Source organism: Lepus europaeus, chromosome 6 (assembly GCF_033115175.1).
Source record: "Lepus europaeus isolate LE1 chromosome 6, mLepTim1.pri, whole genome shotgun sequence".
NCBI lineage: Eukaryota > Metazoa > Chordata > Mammalia > Lagomorpha > Leporidae > Lepus > Lepus europaeus.
The window spans coordinates 107,472,691-107,485,279 of NC_084832.1; the positions used below are offsets into that span (position 1 = coordinate 107,472,691).

Sequence of the window (12,589 nt, forward strand, 5' to 3'; positions counted from 1 at the left end):
TGGGAGTACAAAATAGTAGTGTTCAAATCCATTTCTCTGAGGATCTACTGCCTTGAAATAGAAGAGAGCTCTGAGATAGATCATAGAGAAGGTTGGGCTTAGTGACCCCTGTCCCTAAAGGAGACAACAGCAGAGAGAGAGTCTTTGACCATGTTCTTACCAGCTTCATGCAGACGCTGCCTCACTATGTCCATGCCCTCAATCACTGCTTCCTTCAAGTTGTCCAGGGACTCTGGGAAAGCTGAGTTGTTCATCATCAGGACACTGATTTCATAGTTGCCACTGTGGCACTTCTGACTCACTTGGGTAGCCCAGAACATCAGACCGGGCTGGAAGAGCAGTGACCACAAAACCAGGCCCAACAGCAGTGTCTTCATGACCACGCTCACCTCAAAACCATTCTTCTTGTGCTCTGCTGAGGGCGTCTAGGGAGGCAGGGACTGTAGCTGGACAGCTTCTAACCAAGTCCCTCCGTCTACTCTTCCCCTGCTCCTTTCTGGTCATGCCCCACTGGTCACGTGGGCTGTGCAATACAGCCTGCCTGCCAGCAATTAGCAGCTGCATTATGGTCGGAGATAAACCAAAGTTCACTTTGTGTGTTTGAGCATAGAAAGGTCAGAGCTATAAACAGGGAGATTACCTGGGCCTCACCCAATAAAAACACATCAATTTGTGACACATCACTGGGAAGAGGGAAAAGAGGAAGGGGACAGTATATTATACACATAACAAGTTTTGTGAAATGGAAAATAAAGGTCAAAAGGCTTACAGAAAGCACAAACACTTGGATTTTACCTGTGCATGGAAATAGAATCCCTACCTAGGAAAAGTCATGTTTCAGTTGCCCATTCAGCAACTATTTATTGAGACTTGACTATGCATTGGGCATTGTCAAGATACTGGAGATATAGCCATACAGGACATACATGCGTCAATGTCCTCATGGAACATGCATACCAATGGGGAAGCCAAACATAAAACAAGTAACTACGAATAACTAAATTCAACAATGAAAAAAACGCAGAGGGCTACGGGCACTCATGACAGATTGACATAACCTATTCTACAAAGTCGAGGAAGCTTCCTTGAGACATTGTCCTTTAAGCTAAGCCCTGAAATGGGTATTAAATTAACAGAAAGAAAGAAAGAAAGAAAGAAAGAAAGAAAGAAAGAAAGAAAGAAAGAAAGAAAGAAAGAAAGAAAGAAAGGGCACGATGCACTGGGAGGCAGTTTGTGTCAAGAGCCAGAGGTAGAAGGGGCATGGCACGCACACAAGCATGGCTGAAGTGCAGAGAGCTAGCAATAGGCAAGGGCAGGCCTTGGAGTTTCCTGTAAGCTATTAAGGACTTGGGGTTTTGCCCACTGAGCCAAGAAAGGGATGTGATCAGTTGAATTTTGAAAAGACTGCTTATGGGGCTATGTGGTACAATGGGTAAAGCTGCCACCTGAGATGCCAGCATTCCATTTAGGCACTGGTTCACTTCTGATTCACCTCTCTGCTAATGGCCTGGGAAAAGCAGCAGATGGCCCAAATGCTTGGGCCTCTGCCACCTATGTGGGAGACCAAGATGAAACTTCTGGCTTGTAGCTTTAGCCTGGCCCAGTGCTGGCCTTTGTGGCAATCTGGAGAGTGAACCATTAAATGAAAGATCTTTCTGTGTTTCCCCCTCTCTAACTTAACTTTCAAAAAAATAAATAAATCTTAAAAAAAAAAAAAAAACAACATAAAAAGACTACTTTGCTGCCATGGAAGGAATGTTTCAGAGATAGGCAGGCTGGGAGCAAGAACCTCACTAGGGGGCTTTTTTTACGTGTGAGTTAAGAGTTCCAGTAAGGTCTAGATGAAGGCAGTGGCAATGCAGATGGGTTCCAGAGACATCTAAAAGATAAAATGAATAGCGCACGATATTAGATTGGACTTGGAACATTATGGAGAGGGAATAATCAAGGGTAACTCCTGATAAGCTCAGCTGGGTAAATGGTAAAGCTGCTCACTGAGCTAACAGGCTCGCTTCTTTCCTTGGTGTACTACTATCCTGCATTCTCCCCCTCCCCTATTCCAAGAGAAACACTATTCCAGCCTTGAGCGATGTCTTCTTTTCCCTCCTTCCCAAGCCCCCATTTTTAACAGTGTTCCTGTGTTCTCAGAAAGGGCTGAAGCAGGTGATTGTTAGACAGCTGCCACTTACCAACTGGAAATGAATCTGAGAGATGCAAGATTAGGTGATTTTGTTGCAGTGCGAACATCATAGAATATTACTAATGTAACCTAGGTGGCATAGCCTACTATACACCTACACTATATGCAGCCCATTGCTCCTAAGCTACAAACCTGTAGAGCATGTTACTGCACTGAATCCTATGGGTGACTGTAACATAATCCTAAGTATGTGAATATCTAAATATAGAAAAGGTATGAGGAAAATAGGGCATAAAAGATTAAAAAAAAATACTACTTCTCCCTAGGGCACTCCCCATGAATGGAGCCTACAAAAATGGAAGTTTCTCTGAGTGGGCCAGTGAGTGACAGGTGAATGAAAGTGAAGACCTAGCACATTCTTGACCACCACTGTAGACTCCATAAACACTGTACTCAGGCTACACTAAATTCTAAAACACATTTTTTTCTTTTTTCAATAATAAATTAATTGCAGCTAGTATAACTTTTTTAACCTTATAAACTTTTAAAATCGTTTAATTTTCTGACTCTTGAAACAGCTTAGCTCAAAGTACAAACACATTGTACAACTGTAAAAACTGTTTCCTTCATATCATTACTCAATAAATTTTTTCCATTACTTTTAAAACATTTTTGTAAAAGCAGGGACATAAACACACATTAGCCCAGGTTGTCACAGGATCAGCTTCATCAATATCACTGTCTTTCACTTCTACATTGTGTCTCACTGGAAAGCTTCCAGAGGTGCACGTGGAATTCTGGTGCCCTATCATAATAATGCTTGATTCTGGCATATCATCTGGAGGATCTGCCTGAGGTTGTTTAATAGCTAATTTCTAAAAAAAAATAAGTAGAAGGAGTACTTTTAGGACTGGTGTTGGTGGCACAGCAGGTCAAGCTGCTGCTTGTGAGGCTGGAATCCCTTATCAGGGTGCTGGTTTCAGTCCTGGCTGTTCCACTTCTGATCCACCTCCCTCAGAAGGCAGCAGAGGATGGCCCAAGTACTAGAGCCCTTGCACTGCATGTGGGAGACAAGGATGAAGTACAGGCTCCTGGCTTTGGCATGGTCTAATCTGGGCATGAAAGAGAGAGAGAGAGAGAGAGAGAGAGAGAGAGAGAGAGAGAGAGAGAAATATTCCATCTGCTGTTTCACTACTCAAATGGCCCCAACTGGGGTGGGCCAGCCTGGAGCTCCATCCTGGTCTCCCACACAGGTGGCAGGGACCCATGTACTTGGACCATCATCTACTGCCTTCCCAGGAGCATTAGCAGGGAGCTGGATCGGAAGTGGAGCATTGGGGACTTGAACTGGCACTGATATGGGATGCCAGCATCACAAGTAGGGCTAAACCTGCTGAGCCACAATGCCAGTTCCTGTGCTATGCTTTTATTTATTTATTTATTGTGTACTTTAAAAAATGTATTTATTTATCTGAAAGTGTTACAGAGAAAGAATGAGCAATAGAGAGGCAGAGATCTTCCATCCACTGGTTCACTCCCCAGATGGCTGCAATGATCAAGGTTGAGCCAGGCTGAAGTCAGGAGCTAGGGGCTTCTTCTGGGTTTCCCACATGTGTGGCAGGGATCTAAACACATGGGTCATCTTCTGCTACTTTTCCCAAGTACATCAGCAGGAAATTGGATCGGAAGTGAAGCAACTGGGACATAAACTGGTGCTCATGCAGGATGCCAGCATTGTAAGTGGTAGCTTTACCTGCTACGCCACAACACTGGCCCCTTATTTTTATTTTTAAAGATTTATTTACTTAAAAGGCAGAGTGACAGAGGAAGAAAGTGAGAGACTGATCTCTCGTTAACTGGGTTACTCCCCAAATGGCCCCAACAGCCAAGTCTATATTCCTTATATTGTTAGAGGTCATAATATGTTGAAAAGTTAACTTTATGGTTGATAAAACTCAGTACACCGGGCCGGCGCCGTGGCTCAACAGGCTAATCCTCCGCTTTGTGGCGCCAGCACACCGGGTTCTAGTCCCAGTTGGGGCGCCGGATTCTGTCCCGGTTGCCCCTCTTCCAGGCCAGCTCTCTGCTGTGGCCCAGGAGTGCAGTGGAGGATGGCCCAAGTGCTTGGGCCCTGCACCCCATGGGAGACCAGGAGAAGCACCTGGCTCCTGCCATCAGATCAGCGCGGTACGCCGGCCGCAGCGTGCTGGCTGCAGTGGCCATTGGAGGGTGAACCAACGGCAAAGGGAGACCTTTCTCTCTCTCTCACTGTCCACTCTGCCTGTCAAAAAAAAAAAAAAAAAAAAAAAAACAACTCAGTACACTGAGTTGTTATATGTAGCTTACATCTAAAGCTGGCACTACATATTTATTTTCTAATTAGAAAACATGTTGAAATTTAATAGTATGGTACAAACTACTTGGGTGATTTTTGACTAGATTGACTACTTTAAATTACCAGTTAATTTTATTAAATACCCATATTAACTTGATATTTTTACGACAAGGAAGAGTTCCATTTTAGCAAACTGAAAAGACCAACTTAATGAATACATTAAATGTTCATTTGAGAATGGTATATTTCTGTATATCTAAATAACACAAATGTCAAGAAAATTGCCTAGACTTAATTCTTCAAACTATAAGTAGAGATGAGAACTGGTGGATAGGCATAAAGTGATAGGAAAACTTCATGAGTTATTCATTTGATAGTATCAAAGCTCAATGTTTCAGTCCTTACTTGGAGTTTGTCTTGCTGATCTGAGCAGGAGAGTATCCAATCAGAGCCACAGCTGCATTCATCTGCTCAGGACATCAGATGGTGATGGACACAACATCCACAGTCCCTGTGGAACTCACATCCATCATGCCCCAGGGTTCAATCCCTTTCCAGATTTGAATACAGGGCCTTTATCAAAGTCACTCGCTAAAGATCCATCCATTGCTCTGTCAGGAGTACCAAAGGATCATGGAGACCGGGCTGCGTGGATGTTTCCCCTCAACATGGTTTTGAACCTGAAATGACAAATAAGCAGTAGCTAAAGTGAGCTAGACGTCAAGAGAAAATTCAGTAACCTGTTGGCAGAATGGGAAACCAATTTTTATGGAGAAAGGTGGAGTAGAAAGTTCTTGAAGAGAAGAATATATAAACTTAATATATAAACTACAATTTGCTAAACTGGAAATCATTCTTTGCAGTGAAAGTATCCAGTTAACATGGGTGTTTCATAAAATTACTGATAATAAAAATATAATTTACACCCATTGATATGACTAAAATGTATCATTCTGGGGCCGGCGCTGTGGCATAGCAGGTAAAGGCCGCCTCCTGCAGTGCTGGCATCCCTATGTGGGTGCTGGTTCAAGTCCCGGCTGCTCCACTTCCAATCCAGCTCTCTGCTATGGCCTGGGAAAGCAGTAGAAGACGGCCCAAGTCTTTGGGCCCCTGCACCTGCGTGGGAGACCCGGAAGAAGCTCCTGGCTCCTGGCTTCAGATCGGTCCAGCTCCAGCTGTTGTGGCCATCTGGGGAGTGAACCAGTGGGTGGAAGACCTCTCGCTCTGCCTCTTCTTTCTCTGTGTAACTCTGACTTTCAAATGAATAAGCAGATCTTAAAAAAAAAAAAAAAGTACCATTCTTATTGTTACAAATTCAAATTGCCAATCATTACCTTATTTTCCACCAATGGCTGTATGCAAAAGATGACTGACACTTGTAATGATTCATACTTAGGTCCCAAGTCTTAAATTAAAATAATTCTATTGTCATGATCTGGCCTAGGATTAATGACAATTTTCAGGGTTTCCACATGGCTTCTGATGCTGTCAGAGGAGACAGGAATGATGTTCTATATGATCTTAATTTCTATTGCATTCCTTCATCTTCATTTTTCTGATCATTCTATCCATAATTTTTTAAAAAGATTTTATTGATTTATTTGAGAGGTAGAATTACAGACAGTGAGAGGGAGAGTCAAGAGAGAAAGGTCTTCCATCTGCTAGTTCACTCTCCAAATGGCTGCAACAGCTGGAGCTGGGCTGATCCGAAACCAGGAGCCAGGCAGGAGCTTCTTCCAGGTCTCCCACGTGGGTGCAGGGGCCCAAGCGCTTATGCCATCTTCTACTGCTTTCCCAGGCCATATCTAAGAGCTGGATTAGAAGAGGAGCAGCTGGGACTAGAACTGGCACCCATATGGGATGCTCAGGTGGAGGCTTAACCTACTGCGCCACAGTGCCAGCCCTACTATCCATAAATATTATCCATATATATATCCATATATATATCCATAAATATTAACACAGAGATGGAATTAAAAACTACTTCATTTAGTCAAATAAAAAATTCTTACTATGCTATTAAAGTAATTACATCATTGAGGCCTTTAAACCTTAAACTAGTTTTGTGTGTCTAGGGATAAGAAATGAAATAGCTTGAGGGAGGCAATCACCAAATGAGAGGCACAGATCTTGTTAGCAAAATGAAGTGTGATCTTCCATGCAGTAGTAATATTAAGTTAATTTAAACTTATTTTTAAAATTTAGTTATTTTAAATTAAATATAAATAAACAGTTTGTGACTGTTTTCATTTATGGATGAAGATGTAAAAATAACTTTTATTCCTTTCTTAATACCACTGCTGTCCCCAAAGTAACAATAACAGTTGAGTCTTTCAGATCTTTTTATATTTACCTATAAGTATTTTTGGCTTGCTTTGTTTCCCCTGTCAATACTTAATTCCCTTTTTTTTTTTCTTTCTTTTTTCTTTTTGACAGGCAGAGTGGACAGTGAGAGAGAGAGAGACAGAGAAAGGTCTTTCTTTACCGTTGGTTCACCCTCCAATGGCTGCCGTGGCTGGTGTGCTGTGGCTGGCGCACCGTGCTGATCCGAAGGCAGGAGCCAGGTGCTTCTCCTGGTCTCCCATGGGGTGCAGGGCCCAAGCACTTGGGCCATCCTCCACTTCACTCCCGGGCCATAGCAGAGAGCTGGCCTGGAAGAGGGGCAACCAGGACAGAATCCGGTGCCCCAACTGGGACTAGAACCTGGTGTGCCGGTGCCGCAAGACAGAGGATTAGCCTGTTGAGCCACGGTGCCGGCCTTTAATTCCTTTTTTTTTTTTTTTTGACAGGCAGAGTGGATAGTGAGAGAGAGAGACAGAGAGAAAGGTCTTCCTTTTTGCCATTGGTTCACCCTCCAATGGCCGCTGTGGCCGGCGCATGTCACAGATCCAAAGCCAGGAGCCAGGTGCTTCTCCTGGTCTCCCATGCGGGTGCAGGGCCCAAGCACTTGGGCCATCCTCCACTGCCTTCCCGGGCCATAGCAGAGAGCTGGCCTGGAAGAGGGGCAACCGGGATAGAATCCGGTGCCCCAACCGGGACTAGAACCCAGTGTGCCGGCGCCGAGGATTAGCCTGTTAAGCCACGGCGCCGGCCTAATTCCCTTTCTTTTAACAAATTTATCTACCTATTTATTGTATGTAAAAGGAGAAATATGTAGAGAGAAACAGAGAGAGAGATCTTCCAATTCACTGGTTCACTCCCCAAACATCTACAACAGCTGGGGTTGGGTAATGCCCAGGAAACTCTTGTTATCAGCAGGAACGGTACCTATACAAAGACTTGGTAGTATATTTACACTGCAAACTGATGTGCTGGATGAATGCCACTGCTGCATGTGTCAACGTTTAAGTGACTTAACCTTAAGTAGTATAGAATATATGCAACAATTAAGTTTTGTTCAAAGGCAATTTAATCCATTTTGAAGTGTACTATTAAATTGATTGGTTGAATAATGGAGGAGCGTTAAAAACAAATTCATAGATATAAAAAAAGACCCTGGGCTGGCGCTGTGGTGCAGTAGGTTTATCCTGCGCCTGCAGCGCCAGCATCCTATATGGGTGCCAGTTCTGGTCCTGGCTGCCCCTCTTCCAATCCCGCTCTCTGCTATGGCCTGGGAAAGCAGTAGAAAGATGACCTTAGTGCTTGGGCCCTTGCACCCTCATGGCAGATCGGGAAGAAGCACCTGGCTCCTGGCTTCGGATCAGTGCAGCTACGGCCGTGGCGGCCATCTGGGGAGTGAACCAATGGAGAGAAGACCTTTCTCTCTGTCTCTCCCTCTCACTGTCTGTAAATCTACCTCTCAAATAAATAAATAAAAGAAAAAAAATGCCCAACATTGTTATAAGTATAGCTAATAAGTGACAGTAAACAAAACATTCTATTTATGATTAAAGTTCAGCAAAATATCATTATCCACGGGGATATATTTTAGAAGTCAAACACTCTAATATGGAAATTGGGCTTTCCAAGTGGTGACTCAGCTGCTGTACTACAACATTTGCCCTGGCTGTTCAAATTTATTACTATTTTTTAAAGATTTATTTACTTATTTATTTGAGAGAATTACAGAGAGAGGGAGAGACAGAAAGATCTTCCATCCACTGTTTTACTCCCCAAGTGGACGCAATGGCCAGAGCTGGGCCTATCAAAAGCCAGGAGCCAGGAGCTTCTAGGTTTCCCACACAGATGCAAGGGCCCTTAGCACTTGGACCATCTTCTACTGTTTTACCAGGCCATAGCAGAGAGCTGGATCAGAACAGGAGCAGTCGAGACATGAACCGGCACTCATATGGGATGCCAGAGCCTAAGGTGGACGCCTAGCCTACTGAGCCACAGCTTCAGCCCTATCAAATTCATTATTATTATTATTATTTTGACAGGCAGAGTGGATAGTGAGAGAGACAGAGAGAAAGGTCTTCCTTTTTGCCCTTGGTTCACCCTCCAATGGCCGCTGCGGCCGGCGCATGTCGCTGATCCGAAGCCAGGAGCCAGGTGCTTCTCCTGGTCTCCCATGCGGGTGCAGGGCCCAGGAACTTGGGCCATCCTCTACTGCCTTCCCGGGCCATAGCAGAGAGCTGGCCTGGAAGAGGGGCAACCGGGATAGAATCTGGCGCCCCAACGAGACTAGAACCCGGTGTGCCGGCGTAAAGAAAATATCTGTGGCAATTTTTCATAATGTAATAGTTGTTAAATCCAGTTGATAGGATACCTGTGCTTTTGTTTGAAATGTTTTACAATGAAAGGAAAACAAAGTTCATTCTATTTTTTTATAATTTTAGCAATATACTCATCTTCCATTACTCAGTTCACATATTGCAAAGTATATAACATCATAATTACAGTTTATAGTCAGACATGTCTGAGTTCAAAGACCAACAAAAACACCTGTTGTCTGAAAAGTGCATCCTTTTTTCTCTCTGTTCAGTGTTTAGTCTATTCTGTTTGAAAAGGTTAAACCATGATTATATGTTGGTGAAACATAGGCTGATTATTTACTAAATGCATTTAGCATAGAAAAATTATATGAATACAGTAAAAATAAGTGTTGTGGCTGGCTTTGCAGCACAGCAGGTTAGCTGCCACTTGTGACGCTGGTATTCCATACTGAACACTGGTTTGAGCTCTGGCTGCCATGGTTCCAATCAGCTCCCCGCTAATGAGTTCAGGAAGGTAGTAGATGATGGCTTATCTTACTTGGCCTCTGTCACTCATGTGGGACTCAGCCAGCTTCCTGGGCTTCTGGCAACCACCTGGATCAGCCCAAGCTGTTGAGGCCACTAGGGGAGTGACCAGTAGATGGAAGACCTCTCTCTCTGACTCTTCCCCTCTCTGTCATTGCCTGTCAAACAAATAAATTTTTAAAATAAATGGTAACTGACAGTATTTTTCTACTTCCTTAAATGAAGAAAACATCAACGTGTGATTACAGGAAGGCTCCATGCTTCCCGCTGTGGTCTAAATGTTTATGCTATCCTAAAATTCATGAATCCCTCAAGAATGGCAATCATGCCCTTGTTACTGCCAGCACCTTCACCTTGACCTTCCATAACATAGCATTTAAATAACTTACTGGTATTTTAAAGTACCTGGAATATGGTGTTTAGTTAGTGGCCCCAATGGATTAAGATCATTCCCAATAATGTGTGTTTAAATGTTTTTACAAAACTTCTGTAGTAGTACTTCATTACTGTATAAAGTGGGCATACTTTCATCAGCTTCACAAGCCTCAATGATCAAATCTGATCATCTCTGCATCCCTAGGAACTGACACAGGGCTTGGAATATAGACTTCAATAAACATTTAAGGGAGAATTAAATCTTTTAAAGTGATTACCTCTGCGTTTTTGGTCAGACATTCATTAAAAATATATAATTCATCTTTTTGTATGCAATATACTACTATACAGCCTTTGAAATGGATGTGGTAGACATCTATGTCTCCATGTAGAAAACTGTTACACAGAAGAAAAACCTGCCAAGCACAGAAAAATATGTATGATTTCAAAAGGAAATACATATGACTATACATAGGCATGTGAATGCTCACATCCACAGAATATATTTTGGAGAACAAATAAATAGTTCTTATAAGAGACTGAGTTGGTGATGAACTACCAAGAGATCTGGGCCACTTATCCTAGAATGTATCATTTTATAGTTTTAAAAAATGATCATATACTACACTTTCAAAAAATACTTTATATAGATATGATAGACAATGTTCTGGAAACTAATAAAAATACCTTGATTCAAATATTGGCTATAATATTAAAGAACAGTGTCATTTAAGTGTATGAATAAAAAGAATCCTTTAGGGGCCAGTGTTGTGGCAGAGTGGGTTAAGCTGCTGCCTGCTACACTGGCATCCCATATGGGCACTGGCTCATGTCCTGGCTGTTCCACTTCCAACTCAGCTCTCTGCTATGGCCTGGGAAAGCAGTAGAAGATGGCCCAAGTGCATGGGTCTCTGCCACCCGTGTGGGCAACTGGGATGAAGCTCCTGTCCTGAATTTGGCCTGGCCCATAGAGGCATTTGGGGAGTGAACCAGCAGATGGAAGACCTCCTTTTGTCTCTCCTCTCTGTAACTTTGAATTTCAAATAAATAAATAATTTTTTAAAGTATCCTATAGCTAAAGTAGAAAAATGGTTTTAGAATTTTTGTTTATTTTGAATTTATTTATTTGACAGGGAGACAGAGAGAGACAACACACTTGAGAGAGCTCCAATCAGGTTGAATCAGGTAGACTCATCACTATTTCCAGACTCTAGACTGCAGACCTACCATCCACCAGGGGTCAATCTCTAGTCATGACTAAATAAAGGAGCCCGTGGTAAGTTACTTTCTTGAGATAAACTCACTGTTCTTTTAGGATTTACCTGTCAGCTTTTTGTTACTTTAACTAAAATACCTGAGAGGAGCTTCTTAGGAAGGAAAAGATGCATTTGGGCCTACAAGTCGGAGGTTCAGAGCTCGAGATCAGGCAGCCTGACTAGCGTGGCAGTAGCGGACACTTGCAGAGAACTGATCAGAAGGTGAGCACTCTCCTGCCCTCTATACGGTCCCTCCTTATGATGTTATCATGTTCCAACTATGGGACTCCACCCTAGCAACCTAATCCAATCCAATCACTTCCCAAGAACCTCCACCCTAATCCATCAACCATAAGCACTAATTATCCATTCATATAAGACTTTGGAACTCAAATGTCTGCATGAATTTGGGAAGCCAAGTCCTATTCAGTCCATAGCAGATCCCAAAGGACTGCTGGTGGTGCTGGACTGGGTGGCTGGTGTCTTTTTTTTTTTTTTTTTTTTTTTTAGCTTTAGAGAGAGATCTTAAATCTACTGGTTCACTCCCCAAATGTGTGGTGGCCCAGGCTGAAGCCAGGAGTCAAGAGCTCCAAACTGGTCTTCAACACAGGTAGAAGGTAGAAGGGGCCCAAGTACTTGGACCATTTTCCTTTTTTTTTTTTTTTTTTTTTTGACAGGCAGAGTGGACAGTGAGAGAGAGAGAGACAGAGAGGAAGGTCTTCCTTTTGCCGTTGATTCACCCTCCAATGGCCTCTGCGGCTGGCGCGCTACAGCCGGTGCACCGTGCTGATCCAAAGGCAGGAGCCAGGTGCTTATCCTGGTCTCCCAGGCGGGAGACATTCGTGGAAAATAGGAATTGTAAGACGTTTATTTTTGTGCAAAAATTTTAAACCCAGTTCGGGCTGGTGGAGCAAGGGGTTCATCTGCTGAGACCCTGGCATCCCATGAGCACCAGTTCCAGTCCAGCTGCTCCCCTTTACGATCCAGCTCCCTGCTAATGTGCCTGGAAAAGCACACTTCAGCGGAAGATGGCCTAGTGCTTGGGTCCCTGTACCCTCGTGGAAGACCTGGAAGGAGTTTCTGGCTCAGTGTGCAGCCACTTGTGGATGGACGATCTCTTTGTAACTCTGCCTTTCAAATAAATTAAAAAAAAAAAAAAGTAAATCCACACGTGCATCCCTGTGCTGAGACGTCAGGCGGCCAACAGCTGGGAGGGCGAGACCAAGGCACCGACTTCGGCCTCGCCTCCCGGGCGGCCCCTGCCGGCCAGCGCCAGGGTGAGTGCCCAAGTCACAGCCGCCAC

General features: G+C 43.6%; 1 protein-coding gene across 3 annotated transcripts in view; it reads right to left on the reverse strand.

The window, feature by feature from the left end:
* GUCY2C (guanylate cyclase 2C) overlaps positions 1 to 12,589 on the reverse strand; it is a 104,103-nt gene that overhangs the window by 90,664 nt on the left and 850 nt on the right. Inside the window, exons 1-2 of one of the 3 annotated variants that reach the window (XM_062195507.1) lie at positions 6,961 to 7,100; positions 4,881 to 5,155 (exon numbers count right to left, since the gene is read on the reverse strand). Coding sequence is in view for 1 of the 3 variants with exons in the window: in XM_062195505.1 (XP_062051489.1) it covers positions 161 to 377 (217 nt within the window). In the remaining 2 variants the exon portion in view is untranslated. Of the gene's footprint in view, positions 1 to 160; positions 881 to 4,880; positions 5,156 to 6,960; positions 7,101 to 12,589 lie in introns of those variants that run through there. The other 2 variants (XM_062195506.1, XM_062195505.1) reach the window with 2 other exon arrangements.